At 43.3% G+C, this 26,163-nt stretch overlaps 1 protein-coding gene across 4 annotated transcripts in view; it reads left to right on the top strand.

The window, feature by feature from the left end:
• The window catches only part of otofa (otoferlin a), a 436,145-nt gene that overhangs the window by 182,649 nt on the left and 227,333 nt on the right, over positions 1 to 26,163 (top strand). For all 4 annotated transcript variants that reach the window (XM_087977131.1, XM_087977125.1, XM_087977118.1 and 1 more), the window contains exons 4-5: positions 5,548 to 5,647; positions 15,094 to 15,308. In XM_087977131.1, the coding sequence (XP_087833257.1) occupies positions 5,548 to 5,647; positions 15,094 to 15,308 (315 nt within the window). The remainder of the gene's footprint in view (positions 1 to 5,547; positions 5,648 to 15,093; positions 15,309 to 26,163) is intronic.

The following is a 26,163-nucleotide window of genomic DNA, read 5'->3' as shown; positions in this document are numbered from 1 at the left end:
TTGGGGCTGTTTTCACTAGAGAAAAGAAGGTTTAGGGGTGACTTGATTGAGGTGTACAAGATGATTAGGGGGTTAGATAGGGTCGACAGTATGAACCTTTTCCCGCGTATTGAGTCGGGTATTACAAGGGGGCATAGCTTTAAATTAAGGGGGGGTAGATATAGGACTGATGTTAGGGGTAGGTTCTTCACTCAGCGAGTCGTTAGTTCATGGAATGCCCTGCCAGTAACAGTGGTGGACTCTCCCTCTTTATGGGCATTTAAGAGGGCATTGGATAGGTATATGGAGGATAGTGGGTTAGTGTAGTTTAGGTGGGCTTGGATCGGCGCAACATCGAGGGCCCAAGGGCCTGTACTGCGCTGTATTCTTCTATGTTCTATGTTCTATGTTCTAACTTGGAGAAAGCAAGTGGAATGCCTTCAGGATGTACCCTAAGGGGAGACATCAATGTCCATCACCAAGAGTAACCAAGCTGGCTGAGTCCTAAAGGACATATCTGCAAGACAGATGGTGATGGAGCCAATAAGAGGGAAAAGTCAACTTGACCCCCTCCTCACCAGTCTACCTGTTGCAAATGCATCTGTCCATGACAGTGACAGTAGGAATGACAACTGCACAGTCATTGTGGAGTGAATTGATGATACCCTTCATCTCATTGTGTGGCACTACCACTATTAAATGGGACAGAAATCAAACAGAAACCAAATTAACTGAGAATGCTCTAAATCAGAAACAAAAACAGAAGTTGCTGGAAAAGCTCAGCAGGTCTGGCAGAATCCATGAAGGGAAATCAGAGTTAACGTTTTAGGTCCGGTGACCCTTCCACACTGGACTCGAAACATTAACTCTGATTTCTCTCCACAGATGCTGCCAGACCTGCTGAGCTTTTCCAACAATTTTTTTTCCAAGAGATCAAACAACTCACAACTAGGCTTCCATGAGGTTCCATGGGCAAACAGCAATAACTGACTTGTGCTCAAACAAAACCTATAACCTCGTGGTTATCCTCCACTCAACCATGACTATAAGCCAGAGGAGAAACTCTGCTTCAATGGCGAGTGCAGGAGGGCATACAGGAGCAATGCCAGGCAGCATCTGAAATTGAGGTATCAATCTGATAAAGCTATAACAGAACTAACTGCATGAAAATCAATACAAGCATCACACAGTTAACATGATTTAGTGACTGAAAATTCAGTGGATCAGATCTGCAATTCTACCACATCCAGTCATGAATGGTGGTGGACAATCAACCACCCAACAGCAGGGGGAGGCTCCACAAATGCTGCAGCTGGACAAAACTCTGGTGCAGCCACATTTGGAGTATTCTGTACAGTTCAGGTCACCGCATTAGAGGAAGGATGTGGAAGCTTTGGAAAGGGTTCAGAGGAGATTTACCAGGACATTGCCTGGTATGGAAGGAAGGTCTTATGAGGAGAGGCTGATGGGCTTGAGGCTGTTTTCTTTAGACTGAAGAAGGTTGAGAGATGACTTAATTGAGACATATAAAATAATCAGAGGGTTAGATAGAGTGGACAGTGAGAGCCTTTTTCCTCGGATGATGACGGCTAGCATGAGGGGATATAGCTTTAGATTGAGGGGTGATAGATATAGGACAGATGTCAGAGGTAGTTTCTTTGTTCAGAGAATGGTAGGGGTGTGGAACACCCTGCCTGCAACAATAGTAGACTCGCCAACTTGAAGGGCATTTAAATGGGCATTGGATAGGCATTTGGATGATTGGGAATAATGTAGGATAGATTGTCTTCGGATTGGTTTTGCAGGTCAGCACAACATCAAGGGCCGAAGGGCCTGTACTGCGCTGGAATGTTCTATGTTCAAATAGCCCCATCCTCAATGATGAGGGAGCCAAGCACATCAGTGCAAAAGGTAAGGTTGAATCATTTGCAATAATCTTCAGCTGGAAGTGCCGAGCGAATGATCCATCTCAGGTTCTCCTACTGCCCCAGCATCACAAATATCTGTCTTCAACTAATTCAATTCACTCCACATGATATTACAAAATGGTTGGAGAGACAGAATACTGCAAAGGTTATGGGCTTGAAAATTTCTAATAATAGTATTGAAGACCTGAGATCCACAATTAGTCATACCCCGAGCCAAACTGTTCCAGGACAGTTACAACACTAGCATCTATGCAGCTGTGGGCAAGAGAGCCACTCAGCTCCTGATTGTATTATAGATTTGGTGTAAACATGAACAAAAGAGCTGAATGCCTGAGGTGAGATGAAATTGGCTATCCTTGACAATAAGGCAGCATTTAATCCAGTATGGCATCAAGGAGCCCTAGAAAAACTGGAGTCAATGGGAATTGGGGGAAAAGTTTCCGCTGATTGGAGACAGACCTTGCACAAATGTGTTTGTTTGTGAGAAGTCAATCAGCTTAGCCACAGGCTCAGGATAGTGTCCAAAACGCAGCCATCTTCAGCTGCTCCATGAACATTGTATGGTTCTAGCTGATGGTAATACTTAATAAGTCATATCTCAGAATGAAATCTGCCCTGATAGATTTTGTTTTATTTTAGCACATTCACTGAAACGTAGGCACAGGATGCTGCAGAGTTTCCTGAACAGAAGTGTGTCACATTATAGACGAAAACCAAAACCCAACTCAGGCAATCTAAATGTGGAGCACACTAGAAAAATATCTTAAAACACACAGCAAATCAAAGTTTCAATCTATTCTCTCATTCACATCCAGATGATATTACTCCCTATCTCAAATCTTTAAGAGCTGATTCTCTCCAATTCTTTCCTGTGAACTGTAAAGTCTTCTTATATACTACTCACAAAGCTGAAACCTTCCACTTGCTGTGCTCCTTAATTACCTGCCAGACTTCCAACCAAGCGCTGCGAGCCTGGAAGTTGCACAAACTAAACTTTTCTACTGGAATAATTATGCTTTGTTTGCACTCTCTGTACTGTTTTTTAGTACAGAAATTATTAATTGCTTCTGACCCCAGTAGGATCTTCTCAAAGTATCCAAAATCTCTTAATATCGAAGATAAAATTATTCCTTGATTATCATGAATTTAAAAAAAGACCCAATCCCTGTTGTAAACCTACACAGTATCAACAAGCTTCAATTAACACTCCAGGGTGTCTGCTCTCTGACACAGACTGGATGAGCAAAAGCTGTAGATCAAAAACTATATCTGACAATAACAACCTATGTTTTATTATATAAAGATCAAGCAAAGGGAAATGGGAATATTTACCTGTGTCAGTGACAGTTAGTCTCCAAGAATGGGACAAAATTTTACTTTTTGATTTGATGGAATGTGAAAAGGTGGCTAAACACCTGAGTTAATACAAGAATAGAAGGGAAAGAGCCTTGACAGAGGAGTCATCCAAGAATCAGAAAAAGATTCAGAGAGCTCACTCATTCCATTAATAAACATTGTAATGAAAGAAGCAAATCAATGGTCAAAAATTGAATGAAAACTCTCAGAGGTATATCTCATTCCTGGTGCAAATGTAAAAAATGGTGATAAGAGATAGCAAAAGAGATCATCAAGAAGACCATCTGCTTAGAGAGATTCGACTTGTTCACAGAATCATATAGGTGATGTTTGATCATTTATAACTCTCCGAGGGGCTTACAGACATAGTGCGTGATGTGCAAAACCAGATGTTATTTACCTGGATTTCAGGAAAACATCTGGTAGTGAGCTACATCATAGACAGACTCACCAGGTACATGTCGAAAAGCAAATACCTGAAATCGTTGTTTCAGGCATTAACCCTTCATCAGGAATTATCCTGATGAAGGGCTTATGCCCGAAATGTCGATTCTCCTGCTCCTCGGATACTGCCTGACCTGCTGTGCTTTTCCAGCACCAACTCTCGACTCTAATCTCCAGCGTCTGCAGTCCTCACTTTCACCACATTCCTGTCCACAGAATGAATGGTCAATGCTAGGATGGGTTACAACATGGTAACAATGGGTAGGAATGTGCATAAGTGGGAGAGAGAGAGTATAGAGTCCCACCAGAGTCAATAGAGTTCTCTTTACTGTTTTTATAAATGACTAAGAAGGTGAAATACTATCCTTGAAGTGAAAGTTTCTCCGATGACGCTACACTGGGAATTCTGGCTCATGACAATGTCCTGCATGCACTCACCCAACAAGAATCTGGACAGGTTTAGTCAATGGATAGAAGGTGGCCAATGATGTTCAAGCAAATAAATAGAAAGTCAAGAGGCTAGGGGTAGAGATTACAGGCTAAATAATGACATAATACAGATAGCAGAGCAGAAAACAGACTCAGTACGTTTATTGGATAGGTTACCAGATGCACCATGAGTTTCTTGTTTACTACTGATGAGAAAAACAAATAAAATGTTGGGATTGCCAAACGTGTGATATTGAAGGCTGAAGATGTGATGGTGAATTTCCATCCAGTCCTGGTTAGAACATCTGAAATAACCTGTCCAGGGAAGATATGTAAGTTCTGGAAGGAATCCAGGAGAAAGATATCAAAAGGTAAGGGATGATTAGTCTCCCTCCCTGAAACTGTCATGTCTGAAGAAATTGATTGTTGGAAGAAATGGATGAGTAAATTTAAGATTTTCACAAGTACAGAGATTTTGGATCAAGGGGACTAAATTGTTGACCCAAGTTTGGTGGAACAAAAGATACCCATTTAAGGTAAAGGGTGTCAAACTTTAGTACAAAGTTTCGACAATTTCTTTTCATAAGCAATGATAAAGCTGGGGACCAGCATGATTGATCAAGTCTATATGAATTTTAAATAATATCTGGATTAAATCTTTTTACAAAAGTGGATACAGATGAATACTTCCAGAATCTCAACATGGAAGCCATTAGGAGATTGTAAAGTTTAAGCTAAAATGAACAATAGTTTTCTCATGCTTTGAACTTTATTGTGTTGCTGTGTGATACATTGGTGAGCATTGCAGCAGTTTTGGCTTGATCAAATGGTTTCCACATACTGGTGCGAGTCTATGCGTGATTTAATTTCATAGTGAACTGACCGCTTATACTTTCTCTGGACACTGCTGTTACACAGTCCATGTAGAAGTGAATGGGTTTCTTTTACTAAAATAATATGATGATTGTGTCTAATATAAAATGAATTTTAAAACTGTCATCATTTCATGGATTTCAGATTCAGATACAGGTACAGGGGAGATGATGGTCTAAAGGTGTTACCACTAGACTGTTAATCCAGAGACCCAGATGATATTTTGGGGACCCGGGTTAAAACCCTGCCTCGGCAGATGGTGGAATTTGAATCCAATGAAAGAGAATCTGGAATTAAGAGTCTATTGATGACCGTGAATCAATTGTTAGGAAAAACCCATCCTTGGGGAAGGAAACCATTGTCCTTACCTGGTCTGGCCTACATGTGACTCCAGACCCACAGCAATGTGGTGGACTTTTAACTGTCCTCTGGGCAATTAGGGATGGGCAATAAATGCTGCCGGGTCAGCAACACCCTCATCCCATGAATGGATAAAAAAATTGCTGGAGTTGATGTTCTATTATTGTGTTACTTTCAGATTAATTGGGACTTTCGCAATGGTATTACAGAAGGTAGTGGAGGAAGGACAGCTTGAAATATCAGACACTTTAATCGATGACAACAACAGCTCAATCAGGGTAAGACTTTTGAACCTTTTTCTGTTTTGTTTGTGTCTTTCTCCTTCACATCCACCCACCTATTTTTCAGCAGAATCAACTAACAGGAGTAAAACTCCACAGTCCAAAGGAAGAGGGAGCCTCTTTGAGATCTGAACTGGGATGATACGATGACAACCAAATCAGAACTTTCCATTCTTGTCCCCATTCCTCCCCTACCACTCTTTCTGCTGATGCAATTTCAGATAATCACAGAGCACGGTCTGCTCAACAATGTTTGAATATTACGTTATGGAAGGTGTATTCCAGTTAATTTTAAACATTATTTTATAAATTTCACAACTTCTCTCACTTCACAGATATAGCTTCCTAAATTCTACACTTCCATTTATGGTGGCTATCTTCAAATCAGCCCTTTCTAGTTTGCAGGGACCATCTGGATGAGGTGCCCACCATTAGATTTATCGACGCCCATTTCACTGCAGCCACTGTTTAAACTTGCTGCTCCACTCCCAGGTCAGAAATTACATCCACCAGGTCGCTTTTACTGATTCGGTGCACAACCAAAATTTTTCACTTGCAACACAAAGTGTAACCCTGAAATAATGTGAAGGGTTCACAGTTAAACAGAAATAGTTAAAAACGAAAGTAGTTGTCAAAGCATCATAGAAAGTTTTCAAAAACGAATTTGATTCATATTTAAAGTGATGGGACACATAGATGACAAATTCTAATTTCAGTACATGAATACAATATCAATGCTGTGGTTCTGTTCGCCGAGCTGGAAGTTTTTGTTGCAAACGTTTCGTCCCCTGTCTAGGTGATATCCTCAGTGCTTGGGAGCCTCCTATGAAGAGCTTGGGAGCTTCACAGGAGGCTCCCAAGCACTGAGGATCTCACCTAGCCAGGGGACGAAACGTTTGCAACAAAAACTTCCAGCTCGGCGAACAGAACCACAGCAACGAGCACCCGAGCTACAAATCTTCTCACAAACTTTGAACAATATCAATATAACTTCTGGAAGGACCTGAACTCAGGAGAATTATTTTCCCAATGTGTTGTGACTATTTCAAGCAACTTCCAGTAAGATATTTTATTCCCAAAGGCTATTAGAAATGGTCACTTGCTGGCCTTGGCAGCAATGCTCACACCCCATGAAAGAATACAAATTGTGATTACTTCAACAAAATGCTGTCACTGCCATAGGGAGCCTCATGCTGGTCACACTGAAGGTTAGAAGGGCACTTCTGTTCAGTAGATTTGTTCCCATGCTGGTTAGGCCCACAGTTGGATTTCTTTCTGTGTTGCTTTGAATGAATCTGATGTTCTGTGGCCATGAGCTCATGCATTATGGATGCTAATGCAGGAGATTCCCTAGGGAGTCTTAGAGTTTCACCAGATATGCCCTCAGGACATATGGCCAAATACAAACTCAAATTTAATCTCGATGGCAGGATGTTTTGAATGGTAGTGTTTCCCACCCACTACCTGATGCACGCCCACTGGTACTGACTGACAAGTGGCCATTTCGCATTCAACAGGCCTTTAATTCAGATCGATAAAACATGGAGCTTGAAGAAACACAGCAGGTCAGGCAGCATCTGAGGAGCAAGAGAGTCAACGTTTCAGGCAGGACCCTTCATCAGGACTCTCCTGCTCCTCAGATGCTGCCTGACCTGCTGTGCTTTTTCCAGCACTACACCTTATCGACTCTGACTTCTCCAGCATCTGCAATCCTCACTATCTCAGGGTAAGACCTCTGCTACCATCCCACCATAGATAGCCACCAGCTGGTTGGCAGATCTGTAGTTTCCACCTCAATAATGTGTGATCCCTGAACAAAAGGAGAGTCTAGGGACTGGGAGCAACTCAAGGAGGTAACAGGCTGGAAGCCAGGCCTCTGAATTGGCTACTTGAGAGCATCAATAAGTCTAATAGCAGGCAGACTCCCCAAAGCCTCCCTCTGCCCTTGTCACTGTAGCTACAACAGGACAGGATGGAGATGGGCAGATAGGTGCTGCACAGGCAACATTTTACATTTTATCATCTCACCTTTCAAACCACCAACAGAGATTCAAAATTCATTCATAAAGGGAGTCTATACTCCATACAACTATATTTTAAAATGATATGTAACTCTGAAAGTTTCCAACCTTTCATTAAATATTTACAATTGCATGAAAATACTTTGCTGTTATTAATTATTTAAGACTACGTTATCCTTTTCTACTTTCATATTCACTGTCAATATGTTAGGGAGGAGAATGTTGCTTTCACCTATTAGTTGCTTGACGTTTCTTCAGTTCATTAGTTCCTATTAATGTCTACTGGTAAACTGGATAAGTACCCGAAGGGGGAAAATTTGATGGGCTTTAGGAAGGGTCTAGAGGGTGGGATAAGCTAACTTGCCCTGGGAGAGAACTAATGCAGGATGAATGCATGGTTTCCTCCTTCACTGTAACCATTCTCTGATTCAATGATGTCTATCCCTAAATCTGGGCAATGGACATAATGACAATAATCTTAGGGTAACATTATTGGTAATTTTATTTCCGTGCAACTTAAGCTTCATGACTCCTTCGATCATAAAGCGTGCTGCTGCTCTGTAAAATTACAGTGTCTTATCATGTTGCCACTGGCCATCCATGACAATAGCCGCTGGGCAGAAACAATATATTTGTTACTTAATGAATCTTAAAAACTGTTTGGTTTCTGATCATGATGTTTCCCCTGGCAATCTGGAATAATTCTACCTCATGAAGATCAGGGCAGATATGGCTTAATAGGCAACAGCAGCAGAATGTGTACTGTGGAGATAAACTCAAATTGTTGCATAACTCATTTTGTAAAAGAGGAGAGCATAGAGTAGCACTCACCACTATTACTTTCTCACAAGCAACGAGGGTCAGGCAATAAATACTGACCAAGCCAGCGATGGCCATGAGTCATGAGAGAATTTTTAAAGAAATAAGGCAATTTACTGTTGGAGAAGCTCTGTCTGCACAGCTCCTGGTGACTATGTGTGACCTGCAACCCAGTAGTTGCTCTTAATTCTTCAGAAAGTCCCGATGCATCAATGTTCCCAATGGAAACGCATTGTTTCTCCTCCAGGACAGGGCAAGGGCAGATATTCTGATCCCTGGAGGCAACACACCAGTGATGAAGAGGAGAAGTCTTTGCAAGATGGGCATTGGCAGAAGATTGGTCAGGAGGAAAGGATGATGGGTGGCTGACAGTAACTTCTTACTTCAATCTACATTTTGGAGATGGCTTCCAGCAGTCCCTATGTTATGAACAAGAAAAATGATTATACCTGCAGTCAGTGATGATCCATTTTGAGAAAGGGGCTTCAAACAGTCAAAAAGTCTCAAACTTGCATAGGAAATGGACTTAATAATGTTTAAAGTGCGTGTTCTAACAACATTTGGCTTAATTTTGACCCCATCATTTTCCTTGATTAATTATATTTGTAATTCTCATCAAAAAATCAAATATCCTAATTTTGTGAAAAGGGACTTTAGGATTGATACAGTGTAGGAGATAAAGATGGGTAGTCAGAGTGTTTTACAATACATTGGTTCCCTGGTCAGATGCTACTTGTCAAGACACTATGTTTTCTGTTTACTGTTATTGTTTACATCTTGAATTTAACCTTACATTGTCTCACACAGACAGCATTGTTGAAATCTATGTGCAAGTGTTTAGGTAGCAGTGAAAGTATTTAATTATTTGTCACATCGTTGCAGTTATACCATTCAAATTTTTCCTGGGACATTAAGGACAGCATCATATAGAGATATCTCATGTTAATTTGCTATCGTGCTTGGCTCTGCATTTGTATGCCACATCATATTTAATCCTCTGAGAACACACACAGCCCACAATGAAGCAAAGACTACAGCAAGTATGTTGCCATAGCAACACCAATGCTGTAGGATAAAGTTGCCAGAGTATAAAGTGTTGCTCGTGCAAAACTAAATTAGAGCTTTAGGATGCTACTGGGTGTCAGTTTGTAATGTCTCACTTACCAGCTCTCATTGAACTGCACAGTGTGGTTGCTATTACTATAGTCATGTACCTACATATGACTTATATTTAAAACATGTTTGTCATGTGTGAGAACATGCAATCCATATCACGCTTGACAGTGTTGTATATCCGATGTTTATGCCTCACTTACACCCAATTAACTCAAATAACTGCTCTGTGCAAAGGTGACCACACTCATTCATTCAAATATGGGCAGGTAGAGACAACTAATAACAATAAACCATCAATGCACACAAAACTAAATTGTCAAGGGATAGAAGCCAGTTTCTCTGCTCCCAACATGACAAGGTACAGCACCAACATTCCTAGGATATTAATATTAGTGAATGAAGAACCATGAGAAAGTGAGGACTGCAGATGCTGGAGATCAGAGCTGAAAATGTGTTGCTGGAAAAGCGCAGCAGGTCAGGCAGCATCCAAGGAGCAGGAGAATCGACGTTTCGGGCATAAGCCCTTCTTCAGGAATGAGGAAGATGTGCCAAGCAGGCTAAGATAAAAGATAGGGAGGAGGGACTTGGGGGAGGGGCGTTGGGAACACAATAGGTGGAAGGAGGTTAAGGTGAGGGTGATTGGCCGGAGAGGGGGTGGGGACGGAGAGGTCGGGAAGAAGATTGCAGGTCAAGAAGGCGGTGCTGAGTCTGAGGGTTGGGACTGAGATAAGGTGGGGGGAGGGGAAATGAGAAAGCTGGAGAAATCTGAGTTCATCCCTTGTGCTTGGAGGGTTCCTAGGCGGAAGATGGGGCACTCTTCCTCCAGGCATCGCGTTGCCATGGTCTGGCGATGGAGAAGGCCAAGGACCTGCATGTCCTTGGCGTAGTGGGAGGGGGAGTTAAAGTGTTCAGCCATGGGGTGGTTGGGTTGGTTGGTGCGGGTGTCCCAGAGGTGTTCTCTGAAACGTTCCGCAAGTAGGCGGCCTGACTCCCCAATGTAGAGGAGGCCACATCGGGTGCAGCGGATGCAGTAAATGATGTGTGTGGAGGTGCAGGTGAATTTGTGACGGATATGGAAGGATCCCTTGGGGCCTTGGAGAGAAGTGAGGGGGGAGGTGTGGGCGCAAGTTTTGCATTTCTTGCGGTTGCAGGGGAAGGTGCCGGGAGTGGAAGTTGGGTTGGTGGGGGGTGTGGACCTGACGAGGGAGTGGTCTTTCCAGAACCCTGATAGGGGAGGAGAGGGAAATATATCCTAGGTGGTGGGGTCCGGGTTCAATTCCAGCCTCAGGTGACTGTCTGTGTGGAGTTTGCACCTTCTCGCTGTGTCTGTGTGGTTTCCTCCCACAGTCCAAAGATGTGCAGGATAGAGTGGATTGGCCATGCTAAATTGTCCATAGTGATCAGGGATGTGCAGGCTATGTGAATCAGTCTGGGGTAAATGTAGAGCAATAGGGTAAGGGAATGGACCTGAGTGGGTTACTCTTCAGAGTGAAATGGCCTGTTTCCGCCCTGTAAGGAATCTATGATTCTATGGAGATTTCCAACTGTTGCCATTGCCTCTGCAGCCACTGCTTTGACCAGGAGTCCACATCCTTTCACCCATCTTCAGAATGTTTTCCCATCTTGATTTCTCCATCTCAAACATGCGCGAGATCTTTCTCAATGGGTTAAAAATCACACAACACCAGGTTATAGTCCAACAGGTTTATATAGAAGCACTAGCTTTTGGAGCGCTGCTCCTTCATCAGGTGGTTTTTCAATGGGAGCTGCCAGAGTAATATCAACCTTCTCAATCTACTGTCCTTTGATCCTGTAGCATTCTTTCCTTTTACATTCTGAACATTTTAATCAAACTTTACGATAGTGATGCTGTTTGTTTGCTTGTGCATTGTTGTATTGGTTTTGTTAATTCGGAGAGGACAACTTTGACGGGAGGAGATGTTTTTGTGGCAACATCACTGAATTAATAATCCAGTTTACCAAGATAATATTCTGGGACATGGTTTTGAATTTTACCAGGGCAGATGGTGAAATTTGAAGTTAATAACAATCTGGAATTAATAACTGGCCTCATGGTGACTGTGTAACCTGTAAAGTGATGTTTGTGCACATGAATGCACTATCAAACAGCACTTGCTCAGCAATAATATGCTCACTCGTGCTTAGTGTAGGTTTTGCCAGGGCCACACAAACATGGATGACCTCCATAGGTGAGAGTGACTGCCCTTGACATCAAACATCAAACTGCCCTTGACATCAAGGAACCTTGGCTCATCTGTATTCAGAGAGAAAATACCTAAGTCATACCTAACACAAAGAAGATGGTTGTCATTAGTGAATGAGGAGCAGGAGAATCGACGTTTCGGGAAGAAGGGCTTATGCCCGAAACATCGATTCTCCTGATCCTTGGATGCTGTCTGACCTGCTGCGCTTTTCCAGCAACACATTTTTCAGCTCTGATCTCCAGCATCTGTAGTCCTCACTTTCTCCCTGTCATTAGTGAATGTCAATCATCTTGGTCCAAGGCCATCGCTGCACGAGTTCCTCAGGGTAATGTTCTGGGCCCAGCCATCTTCAGCTGCATCATTAATGAGCTTCCCTCCATCATAAAGTCAGAAGGGGAGATGTTCGCCAAGGATTACGCAATGTTCAGCACTATTCCCAACTCCTCCTCTGCTACTGAAACAAATCATATCCAGGCTTGAGCTGACAAGTGGCAAGTAACATTTGCTCAATACAAGTACCAACCAAAGACTATCTCCAAAAAGAGACAATTTAACCACTTCCCTTTGACATTTAATAATGTTATCTTCACTGAAATCTCCCACAATCAACATCCTGGGGGTTACCATTGAATGGAAACTCAACTGGACTCAACAAATAAACGCATTGGCAACAAGAGTAGGTCAGAGGCTAGGAATCCTGCAGCAAGTGACTCCCTCCTGACTCCCCAAAGCCTGTCCACCATCCACAAGGCACAAGTCAGGAGTGTGTCAGGAGTCTCACTTCCCTGGATGAGTGCAACTTCAACAACACACAAGCTCAACATCATCCATGACAAAGCATCCTGCTTTATTGACATTCCATGATCACATTGACCATTCACTTCCTTTAAACTGACACACAATCGCAGCAGTGTGTCCAGTCTATAACATGCACAGCAGTAACACAACCAGGCTCATTTGACAGCACCTTTCAAACCCATAACAACTACCATAATTCAATTCAACTTTGAAGTTTCTTTTTGAAGAATTACTCTCACTGGAATAGGTCCATATTGGAGAGCAAAATTCAGGCCTCAATCTTCATGGAGCCAGGCTGAGTTGAAAGGTCTTTAAAAATAATGGCCACCCCCATTCCCATATCTATAAAATTTTCCCAGTGTGGGTTACAGGTTTACATTAGTTTTGTACATGGTGGATATTGGGAGAATGGCTATTGAGGAATTCTAAGAAACATTAAAGGTGCCCACAACTTTGAGGGGGTTTCAAAGGAGTCATGGATGGGAAATGGAGCACTTGGAAGTATCATGGGAGCGATGATGAGCATGAAGGGCTTGTTGGAGGCTAGGAGACGTGTGAGGGCATGAGAAATATTGTAACTTAGAGGGGGTATAGGGTATGGAGGGGGAATGGAAGATATAGGGATTATGGAGGGGCAAGGGGCAGGTGACATGGACAAGGCATGGGGTCATGGTGTTTGTATGGGATGTGAGGGGGATGAATGTTTGAGGGCCTAACAGTCAGGATTAAGACTGGCTCTAATAAACAGAGCTGGGGTGTGTGTTCCTCCATCACTACCTTGAACTTCCTTTCAAAAGTAACCCAGCCAACTCCATCCTGTCTCCACATCCATGAAGCAAAAATATTGTGGCCAGGGTTTCCTTACAGAGATGAGTTTGCAGGGTCATAATCTTTCCGGTCTCGTGAGCTTCTCAACTCCTTCACATAATCCAGCCCACAGTATTTTCGATTTGGTGAATGACAATAAGTCAGGGTTAAAAAATACTCACTGTGTGAAATTAAGTCCTGCACTATGTTTTCAAAAAGCAAGCCTTGCTGCAAACCACCATCCCATTTCCAACCTCCTTTTCCTCTCAAAACATCTTTGTTGCTTTCCAATCCATTGCCATCTTTCCTGAACCCAAGGTTTCAGTCTCTCCAATTAAGTTTATGCCCTTACCTCAGTTCTGAAATTAGACTGATGAAAATCACAGATAGTCACTGTAACAAAGGTAAACGTTCTCTCCTGATCTGACTCGATCCTGTAACACTGACCACACTATCCTCCTCTGAAGTCACCTTCTTTGTTGTCCAACTTTCACAACTCCACCTGATCCCATTCTTATTGATGTCATCATAGCCAGAGTATTCATCGTGATAGCCTCTATTACCACTCCACCATGACTTCTGATGTCCCCCAAGATTCTATTCTTGGCCTCATCCTATTTCTCATCTGTGTGCTGCCCCATGGGAAAATCATTAGAAGACAAAGCATCAGTTTGCACGTACATCAGTAATATGCCCAAAACCCCTTTCAGTGCTGCATTGTTTATCTGACACAGTGGACTGCATGTACAGGGCTTTTCTTTGAATAAATATTGGAAAAACTGAAGTCATTGTTTTCAGCTCCAGCTCAAAGCTCTGTTCCGTAATTATTGACTCCATCATTTTTCCTGGCAACAACCTCATGTCCAGCCAGTCTGCTCACAACCCTGATGTCATATTTGATCCTAAGTTGAACCTTATAATCGTGTCATCACTAAGACTGTTTATTCCCAACTTGGGGACATTATTTAGCCTTACCTTCTCTCAGTAAATCAGCTGTAGAAGCCCTCAATCATGCTTTCATTATCTTCACCCTTGACTATTTCAACGCATTCTCATCTGCTCTCCCACATTCTGCCCTCTTTATAAACTTAGGGTCATCCAAATACGGCAACTCCTCTTTACTTTTCTGTTCTCATTGACTTTCATTAGTTACCAGCCAAGCGTTGTCTTAATTTTTAAATTCAATTTATTGTTTCCAAAACGTTCCATAGCCTCATCCTTCCCAATCTTTGTAACATCCTCCAGCCTCACAGCCTTCCAAGATGTCTGCATTCTAGTCTCTTGATTGTCCCCAGTTTTAATTGTTCCACCATTGGTGACAATGTTTTCAAGGCCCCAAGATCGAGAATATCTTCCTGACACCTCTCTGTCCATCTACCTCACTTTCCACCTTTAACATTTCCTTTAAAACTCAGTCATTGACCAAGCCTTTGGTCACCTGATCCAATAGCGCCTGATGTGACTCAATGTTATACTTTGTTTTATGATGTTCCTCACAGTGTTTCATTCTGTTACAGGTGTTATATAAATAGAAGCTATTGTTGTTTGCAGATATGTAACTTAATACTAGAAGGGAGAAAGTTGCAAACCTTTGCCTCTTCAGTATTTCATACACAGTGCATTTTAAAAATAACCTTTCTCTTTTGTTTTATTCTAGACCAGTGTCTCCATTGAGATAAAATACCAGGCTATGGATGGGACTGTTGGAGCCTGGAATGACAGTGAATTCTTAGAAAATCCAAACCAAAGAGCAGACCATGAGACAACCTTTCACTTTGAGACAGAGAGCTTGCTCTCCGGCAGTGGCCAGAGTCTGGGATCAGGGACTTCTCCCGGCCGGTCCCAGCAAAGTCTCTTAGGAGAAAGGAGAAGGTAAGTAAACTGTATCTCTTTATAAGCATAAGGATCATACCTCTGGCACTGAATAATATTCCAAAGGAGGGCTCATTAGTTAATGTTACTTTGCACTTTGAAGAATCCTGTTTAATTCTGACAGATATGCATGCACTGGAAGTGTCATTTATCAATACACAGGACCATGTTCTTTGCGGATAGAATATACGCACTCACTTTGCCTGTTTCAACCAAACAAAATAATAACAGTCATTTGCTGGTTCATTTCTCATGGCAATGCCCTGACCAATCAGAATGAATCGTGCTAGTTTAGAATTGAAACAAATCCTAGCTGTCAACTGTCAACCAGTGTTAATAGGTGCATTCTCTATGACAACACCTCGACCAGTCAGAGTCCTCTCGACAACCAATCAGCACTCTCCTATCATGCAACGTAAATGTTGCATTTTCCCCTTGAATTAGAATTTTTTGAAAATTGTCCTGATTAGTACAAGACAATAAGCTTCCACAAAATGTGACTTTTTCAAAATAATGCATCATAAATAGTATTCCCAAAAAGAATTATGTATTCGAGCACCTTGCTTTGTTTGTTTCTTCAGTTCCCAGATGAAAAATGAAGGCTGATTTATTGAACAACACTGTTGCATTAGTTCTACTTGAATAATCAATTGATCATGTAAGAAAATCCAAAATCAGAGGGAAAACTTTACCAAACAATTTCACACATTGTAAGAGTCCTTTCTGGAATTGTGATCCTTCTTCTCAGTAATGCTGTGCTGTTTCTAAAACAGGGTTAACAGCTATCATCACTGCGGCTTCCTGACTCAACAACTGACAACCCTCTGTTGTTTCTTGTAGAAGGTTGAACTGTAATTTATTGAACATATTTCATTCAAGGCAGACATTGGGACTGATAGAGGTCTAACCTGAAAATCTCAGCTAAGTGGAATATGCTCATATGCTCAGGAGTCAGCTCACTCTCGCAATTATTCACCATCCCTCAGGCTGCCTGAGTAAACTAGCAGTGGGACCACAACATTGAACCTGTGAAATTTCGAGGAGTGCAGGTTGTTCAGAGGGATTCAGTCTGAGTCAGTCTGTGGAAGGCATTTTCGAAAAGAAACGGTGCTTCGTCTGGTTCTGAGCCTTGGGCAAATGGGTGTGGAGAAGGGGGAGTTGATGGAGGGGAAGAGTGTGATAGATAAAAACTAAGGGGATTAAAGAAAAGGTTGGTAACTGTAACTTAGGCAATGATGTTAAGCTGATAATATCAGACCAGCAGCCACTTCTACAGACTTACATTGAAACATGCAAACATTCTTACCCACATTGGAACTGCAACAAAATGTATTTTTAATCCTAATGGTTGGTAGTGAGTCTCTCTGTCAGAACATAAGACTATAAAGGAGAGGAGCAGAATTAGACCAATCGGCCCATCAAGTTTGCTGGGCTGTTCAGTCATAGCTGATATGTAACTCAACCCCATTTTCATGCCTTCTCCCTATAACCCTTAATCCCTTTATCAGTCAAGACCCTGTCTATTGCTGTCTTAAATACTTGGCTCCCACAGCCCTCTATGGAAATGGGTTCTATAGATTGTATATTGCCCCAACTGAAATCCTCACTTTGCTGAATTTGCAAAGTTATGTCAGAAAGTTGGTCAATTACAATAATCTCAGTATGTCATGCCTGGAATGAAAAAGCTCCTTGTTCCATTATGAATTCCAGCCCAGAAACCCTGGCTGGAAAATAGGTGGACATTGGAGAAGAAACAAACCAGATTTTTTTTGAGATGTCCCGTGTAAGAATGGCTTCTGGAGGCAGACTCGCCCATATGAAAAGTGATTGCTTACTCACAGCCCTGGAGCATGAGTGATCGATGGGGAAAGAGATTTCAGCATAAATCAGCAACTTTAGATAAGGGAAAAATGTTGGAGGGGAAAATAAAACGCAGACATTCTTTTGCATGTTTTACTGTTTTTGCTAGATTTACCAAATTAATAATAATATCAGCAGGAAAACAGTGCTGGTGCTTGATGGATTTCATGAACCCATCAGTGGGAGAGATCTAAGTGAGCATCAAAGGAAATAACCATTAAAACTGAATGCTTCAGTAATTGCATTATGTTATTCTAGTTTCCTCACATCATTTAGTTTAGTAGTTTCTAAAGCCACTTCTTGTTGTTATTGTCAACTTTCACGATATATTTTTAAAGGGACATGCTCTGTATTTTCTTTTATAGCTCCATCACTTACACTTGCATTTAAAAATAGATCCTTAGATTCTTTATAAATTTTATTTTCCAGCTCACCTTAAATTTTACTGCTTACAACTGGACACTTTGAAACTAAAGTCTTAAGTACCTAATACAGGACATAAAATTTATGCAGTCAATCTGAATTGCCCACTAGTTAATTGCTTTGCTTATCATGTGCATACATCCCTCTCAACTTTATTGAGTATTTTAATTATTAAGGGAGCAGTGTGTAAATTATTGAGTTTTACATGATATTCTTTCCAGTATTATCTTGAATTCAGTTAGGGTTTAATTTCCTCTACTGCAGAACTTAACTCCACATAAAGTTGCTTTGTGTTCCATTTTAATATGTTGAAAATACATGGCTAAATGACTGCATTGAAACAATGTTCAGTGGAATTTTACATGAATTTCCTCTCCCACTCTGAATGGCTCCTCTCACTATCTGGAACTGTGCATGTTTGGGTCACAACTCCACAATATTCCACACATCCTTGATGAAGGGCTTAAACCTAAAATGTCGATTCTCCTGCTCCTCGGATGCTGCCTGACCTCTGTGCTCTTCCAGCACCACACTCTCGACTCTGATCTCCAGCATCTGCAGTCCTCCCTTTCTCCTACAACTCCACAATACACATGTATGGCCCCCATAATGTTCAGGGCACATTAACTCCCCTGAGAATGCTGGGAAAAGATGGCACCAATGAATTGTGCTGACCTTGAACAGAAAGTGAGGGTTTCTGTCTCTCCCACTCTCACAGGCAGTGAGTTCCAGTGTAATTGTTAGGGTTGCTCGTTTGTGGAACGAACTTCCTGAGGAAGTGGTGGATGCAGGCACAGTTCCAATCTTTAAAAGACACTTAGACAAGTACATAATTGGGAAAGGCTTGGAGGGATTTGGACCAGGAGCAAGCAGATGGGACTAGTTTAGTTTGGGGTTATGTTCAGCATGGACTGGTTGGGCCGAAGGGTCTGTTTCCATGCAGTATTACTCTGAGAGCATAAGCAACAAATTACACCATTCAAAGTCTAAAAACATAGCTCCACTATCAAAAGGTCAATCGACTTAATTCTTATTTTTTCAGAATGCTAGCAACAGTGTCAAGGTCCAGTGCACTGCTATATGATAATGTCAGGCTTTGGGTTAACCGTTAGCTTATCCCAAGTGGAGATGAGTGTTGTGCAGCTGCCATCTTGGTGTTAGTGTTAGTGTTTGTGTATGATCTGTAGCAGGACTGACAGCTGGAGAGTTAACGGCACCTCCCCACTGAGCAACAGGGGGATAATAAAGGCTGACCAATGCTGCTCACAGCCATGTCGTCAACTTTAAAAAGAACAGAAACCTTCTGATGACAAGGTTATATTGATGGTTTAGTGACTGCTCTCTGCATTAATGACCATATCTAACATTCCTTCCTGTACTATTGCATCGATTCATGGGGTTACAGACACACACAGACACACAGGCACACACACACACACACACTCACACAGACACACACAAACACACACACACACTCACACAGACACACACACAGGCACACACTCACACTCACACACAGACACACACAAACACACACACACTCACACACAGACACACATAAACATACACACACACATTCACACACAGGCACACAGGCACACACACACACAGGCACACACACACACACAGGCACACACACACAGACACACACAAACACATACACACACACAGACACACACACACACAGGCACACACACACACACACAAACACACACACACACACAGACACACACAAATACACACACAGGCACACACTCACACACAGACACACACAAACACACACACAGGCACACACACACACACACACACAGACACTCCTGAAGAAGGGCTTATGCCCGAAACGTCGATTCTCCTGTTCCCTGGATGCTGCCTGACCTGCTGCGCTTTTCCAGCAACACATTTCCAGCTCTGATCTCCAGCATCTGCAGACCTCACTTTCTCCTCACAGACACACATAAACATACACACATGCGCGCACACTCACACAGGCACACACAAACACACACGCACAGACACACTCACACAGACACACACAAACACACACACAGACACACCTACATGGACAACACACACACACACAGACATAGGCACACACACACAGACACATATACACACACACAAACTCACACACGCACAGCCACACACCCAACACACACACTCTCACACAAATACACACACTTACACACAGACACACACACCCAACACACACACGCACACACACAGCCACACACACACACACAGCCCTTGCAAACCCCCTCTTCCTGCACACCCCACCACCTCCGTTAGCAAATTTGAAGGTGAGGAGGGGCATGTAAAATAAAGTGGGTGATCACCCCCCTGCCTTTTTGTGCCCCACCCCCATCCCCAAAGCTTTATCCTGAAACTCAGATGTGGTAAGGTATCAGGCAGCCTGCCCACCTTTCAGTCCATCACAGCCTTTACCTGGATGACCAACTGCACTTCGCTTCTACCTTCCCAGGAAATAAAGCTTTCACATCTGTTGCTGGGTATGAAGGAGAGGGTACCACCCTGTTGCAGCAGTTCATCTTCCTCATTGTCACTTCAGCAATGCTGCCCCTCAAAGGAGCTGTTAACCATTGTACCCACATCTGGGAACAAACAGCTTGTGCTAGAAATAAGAGGAAAGTCATTCAACATGTCCCATACTGGAAGTTTTACTGTTTATTCAAAAACAACAGTGCTGCAAATGAAATGAGAACTTGTGTTAAGGCTACTTTGGTGGTTGTGTTTTGTGGAAGATTGAGAGAGTTCAGGCACAAAGGTTGGTGTTAATATTTTCTGCATAGCAGTAAAGTCGAACTGCTTCAAAGTCTTGAAGAATGAAGGGATAAAAGTTTTATCTTGCATGTTAACACTTGGCAAGTAAGCTGTCTGTTATACAGCCTGCTTTAGATTCAGTTTGATTCAAACCGAACTGGGTAATTACTGAACAGAATGGATGGAACATGCTGACACAATAACATCCATTTTGCAGTAACATTTAAGATGTTTTACTGCTATTGTAAGATGTCTTGCCACTTTGTGTGTGATCACAATCTTGCACCTCATTGTATTAAATGTATTTTTAATATCAAAGTTCTGTCACTATCATTTTATTTTATTTTAATTTAATCACTGACATGATACTGATTAAATCCAAAGGCATTGGTACAGAGAGGATGAATTGATAAACACATTGCAGTTCATTTCAAGGAGCTGAAGAAAGGGATTAGGAGAGCTAAGAGAGGGCATGAAAAATCTTTGGCGGGTAGGATCAAGGATAACCCCAAGGCCTTTTATGCGTATGTGAGAAACATGAGAATGACGAGAACGAGGGCAGGTCCGATCAAGGACAGTAGTGGGAGACTGTGCATTGAGTCGGAAGAGATAGGAGAGGTTTTGAATGAGTACTTTTCTTCAGAATTTACAAATGAGAGGGACCGTATTGTTGAAGAGGAGAGTATGAAACGGACTGGTAAGCTAGAGGAGATACTTGTTAGGAAGGAAGATGTGTTGGGCATTTTGAAAAACTTGAGGATAGACAAGTCCCCTGGGCTTGACGGGATATATCCTAGGATTATGTGGGAAGCAAGAGAGGAAATTGCAGAGCCATTGGCAATGATCTTTTCGTCTTCACTGTCAACGGGGGTGGTACCAGGGGACTGGAGAGTGGCGAATGTTGTGCCCCTGTTCAAAAAAGGGAATAGGGATAACCCCGGGAATTACAGGCCGGTTAGTCTTACTTCGGTGGTAGGCAAAGTAATGGAAAGCGTACTGAGGGATAGGATTTATGAGTATCTGAAAAGACACTGCTTGATTAGGGACAGCCAGCACGGATTTGTGAGGGGTAGGTCTTGCCTTACAAGTCTTATTGAATTCTTTGAGGAGGTGACCAAGCATGTGGATGAGGGTAGAGCAGTGGATGTCGTGTACATGGATTTTAGTAAGGCATTTGATAAGGTTCCCCATGGTAGGCTTATGCGGAAAGTCAGGAGGCATGGGATAGTGGGAAATTTGGCCAGTTGGATAGAAAACTGGCTAACCGGTCGAAGTCAGAGACTGGTGGTAGATGGTAAATATTCAGTCTGGAGCCTAGTTACAAGTGGAGTTCCGCAGGGATCAGTTCTGGGTCCTCTGCTGTTTGTAATTTTTATTAATGACTTGGAAGAGGGAGTCGAAGGGTGGGTCAGTAAATTTGCAGATGATACGAAGATTGGTGGAGTTGTGGATAGTGAGGAGGGCTGTTGTTGGCTGCAAAGGGACTTAGATATGATGCAGAGCTGGGCTGAGGAGTGGCAGATGGAGTTCAACCCTGTCAAGTGTGAGGTTGTCCATTTTGGAAGGACAAATAAGAATGCGGAACACAGGGTTAACGGTAGGGTCCTTAGTAAGGTGGAGGAGCAGAGGGATCTTGGGGTCTATGTTCATAGCTCTTTGAAAGTTGCCACTCAGGTGGATAGAGCTTGTAAGAAGGCCTATGGTGTATTAGCGTTCATTAGCAGAGGGATTGAATTCAAGAGTCATGAAGTGAGGTTACAGCTGTACAGGACTTTGGTTAGGCCACATTTGGAGTACTGTGTGTAGTTCTGGTCGCCTCACTTTAGGAAAGATGTGGAAGCTTTGGAGAGGGTGCAGAGGAGATTTACCAGGATGTTGCCTGGAATGGAGAATAGGTCATACAAGGATAGGTTGAGAGTGCTAGGTCTTTTCTCATTGGAACGGCGAAGGATGAGGGGTGACTTGATAGAGGTTTATAAGATGATCAGGGGAATAGATAGAGTAGACAGTCAGAGACTTTTTCCCCGGGTACAACAAAGTGTTACAAGGGGACATAAATTTAAGGTGAAGTGTGGAAGCTATAGGGGGAATGTCAGGGGTAGGTTCTTTACCCAGACAGCGGTGGGGACATGGAATGCACTGCCTGTGGGAGTGGCAGAGTCAGAATCATTGGTGACCTTTAAGCGGCAATTGGATAGGTACATGAATGGGTGCTTAAGCTAGGACAAATGTTCGGCACAACATCGTGGGCCGAAGGGCATGTTCTGTGCCGTATTGTTCTATGTTCTATTTTCTACTGTCGAAAGGTTTCAAGGTCTTCCTCTAAACATTGCATTTTTCGCTTTTTTAATTATTTAAGCTACAATTCTAAAAGACTTGTCAGATTTATGCCTTATTTACATACTTCCATTTCAGGGAAGTGTCAAAGAAGGCAGTTCAGTATGAAAGCTCTTTATACTATCTGTCTCTCTTTGGATGATAGATTTACCCTTGAGCCTGGATTTATTTAAATTTATGACAGAGTGGATTTTATTTGTGTGGTTTAATGTTAAGTGGTCTGTTGTAACAGTGCAGGTGATAAAACTATTGCTCAGGTTTATCATATTAGGGAGGTTAAATGATGATAAGACAGGATGTTGTGAAGGAATTTATAATCATGAATGACTGAAATGTTTAAAACAATTGGTTCCCCAGATTTTACCAAATATCTTATTCATTAGATTTTGTGTCTTATTGGTCTCTAATTGTGTCTCTAATATTCATCGATTCTCTGTTCAATCTCAGGACTGATGACAGAGAAACCTATTGCAATAATAAGGAAAAGGGAGATTTGTCCTTAAGGTAGAGGAGTGTAGGGCTAACCTTACCATGAAGCTATGAGTCTGGTCCTTCTGACTGTGTGTGCTCTATATCCTTCTCTTCGAAATAGTTTGAGTGGGTTTTGTGACCAATCAAACACTAAATCAATTAAATTTTCTTCAGGGTGAAAAATTGTTTCTTTGAGTAACAAAGAAACAGTGTTCTTTAATTTTATTACTTTTCACTTGATATTCCACGTTGCTTACGCCGTTCTTGTTGACCCTGCCACTTTCCTTTTTATCTTTTTCAAATTGAGCTCCATTCCAGAAAGCAATGGAGCAGACGTGCAGGGCAGACGAGTGTGCAGCTCCCAGGAGTGGACAGCTGATGGGAAACAGGAAGAAACAGTACTCACGGCCAAAGTTTGGCTGCCGATGGATGGAGCCACAAAGCTAAGAAATTGAGCTCTCTTGATAGCTGATGCATCCGTCTGTGTGTCATGCATGTTTATTTAAAGGCAGTCTCACTAGAATTCTGTGCACCTACTACAAGAAGTTCTATGTGAGCAGTGTTTTCACAGTAATGACTGCACGTCAGTGGTGTTCAGCAGGCGAGGTGATGTACTTGGAGTTTGTTGTGAGGAGATTCTGCTTTTTCCATTTTGCCCCTTGACATGTAACGTTAGAGATCAGGGCGCATTTGACAAAAGCAGAAGGTCATGGTTATCCAGTCCAAGAAGGAAGGGAGACTGACCAAGCCAGGCAGGAAGGGATGATGGATATGCAGGAACATGCAGAGGAGAGAAGGCCCTAGCACAGTGAGTGTGGTTGTCATGTTGTCATGTGAGGAGAGCACCATGGACTTAGACAGCTGGATAGAGACCGTCCTCAAAGGCAGAGTCAATACTGTCAACTGGAGGTTGAACTCAGGGTGCTAAACATTGGAGAAATGGTCACAATCAGAGGGAGGAGCAAGTTAGGGTCAAAGTTGTGGGCAGCACGGTGGCACAGTGGTTAGCACTGCTGCCTCACAATGCAGGAGACCCTGGTTCAATTCCCGCCTCAGGCGACTGACTGTGTGGAGTTTGCACGTTCTCCCCGTGTCTGCGTGGGTTTCCTCTGGGTGCTCCGGTTTCCTCCCACAGTCCAAAGATGTGCAGGTCAGGTGAATTGGCCATAGTAAATTGCCCACAGTGTTAGGTAAGGGGTAAATGTAGGCGTATGGGTGGGTTGCGTTTCGGCGGGTCGGTGTGGACTTGTTGAGCCGAAGGGCCTGTTTCCACGCTGTAATGTAATCTAATCTGTAATCTAATCTAATCTAATCTAAGTTCCAGGGTCATTCTGGGGTGACAGAATCTAATGGAATACAGATGAGGATGATAACACGTGGAGGGGATGTGGAGGGGATGGTTATAGAGTCAAGGATAATGAGGAGGTTCAAGGGTAACAGAGAAGAGGAATAGTTACATTGGGCAGGTCAGGGGTGATGTTTTAAAATGGGAAGAGGGTCTTTTGGGATGGATAGAGCTATTGGAAAGTAGATTTAGCCAACTGAAGGCACACTCCCTGAAGTATGCGTCTAATAGATGGTCACCATCTTCAAGTGTGTTCATTGTTCTACGGAGGGAGAGTACAGGAACAGGCAGGGTCCCTCCCTACGGAGGGAGAGTACAGGAACAGGCAGGCTCCCTCCCTATGGAGGGAGAGTACAGGCACCAGGAGGGACCCTCCCTCCGGAGGGAGAGTACAGGCACCAGGAGGGACCCTCCCTACGGAGGGAGAGTACAGGCACCAGGAGGGACCCTCCCTACGGAGGGAGAGTACAGGAACAGGCAGGGTCCCTCCCTACGGAGGGAGAGTACAGGAACAGCAGGGTCCCTCCCTACAGAGGGAGAGTACAGGAACAGGCAGTGTCCCTCCCTACGGAGGGAGAGTACAGGAACAGCAGGGTCCCTCCCTACGGAGGGAGAGTACAGGAACAGGCAGGGTCCCTCCCTATGGAGGGAGAGTACAGGAACAGGCAGGGTCCCTCCCTACAGAGGGAGAGTACAGGAAAAGGCAGGGTCCCTCCCTACGGAAGGAGAGTACAGGCACCAGGAGGGACCCTCCCTACGGAGGGAGAGTACAGGAACAGCAGGGTCCCTCCCTACGGAGGGAGAGTACAGGAACAGGCAGGGTCCCTCCCTACGGAAGGAGAGTACAGGCACCAGGAGGGACCCTCCCTACGGAGGGAGAGTACAGGAACAGGCAGGGTCCCTCCCTACGGAGGGAGAGTACAGGAACAGGCAGGGTCCCTCCCTACGGAGGGATGATTGGGGTCAGAGTGATTGTTTATTGCCCCCTGCCACCCCAAAATGAAAACTTGGAAGTTTATTCCCATAATGCTGAGACTCAAGGGTAACCGTGGGAAGCTGAGGCCGTGCTGAGGATGATGATTAAGGGTGGGATAGTCGGATATACCAGTATGGCGAGGGAGGTCGAGGATTCCTGATAGCTGGCCACGGCTAATAAAGAAATTGGTGGAACCTATCTGAAGGCAAGGCTGGATTTTGGACACAGGCTGAAGGGTGATGGTGGGAAGCTCAGTAGTAATTGAGGGAAGGTACATGCTTGCATTTCCAAAGTCATTGCTCCATTGACCAAGCACATGGTTGTGTCAGGAAGGATTGTCCAGGATGGTATTGATCAGTGGAGGTGAGGAAGACCAGCCTGTGGTCTGTGCTATATGTCAAGTTTCCTGTTGAGTAAGTTGTTCAAGTTGACACCCGGGTAGTTGACCGTAATTCAATCATAGATCACTTCAGGCAGACTCACTGAGGGCTTCATTGATGCTGTCAGTACGTCTACTAGCTTTGGTGCAGTTGTGGATAAACCTGCAGAGAGTGGCAGCATAGGGTCAAGTTATACAGGTTCCTGGCAACCCAGAGTCTGTGAGACATCTAACATTGGCACGCAGTTAAAAATACCATAGGCAGAGCAGCTACCTGAAAACTTTG

This window comes from Chiloscyllium plagiosum, unplaced genomic scaffold, assembly GCF_037043375.1.
Source record: "Chiloscyllium plagiosum isolate Xiang-an unplaced genomic scaffold, Cpla_swu_hap1 HiC_scaffold_3, whole genome shotgun sequence".
Lineage (NCBI taxonomy): Eukaryota > Metazoa > Chordata > Chondrichthyes > Orectolobiformes > Hemiscylliidae > Chiloscyllium > Chiloscyllium plagiosum.
Note: the sequence above shows the minus strand (reverse complement) of the source record. Positions and strands in the feature narration are given on the sequence as shown.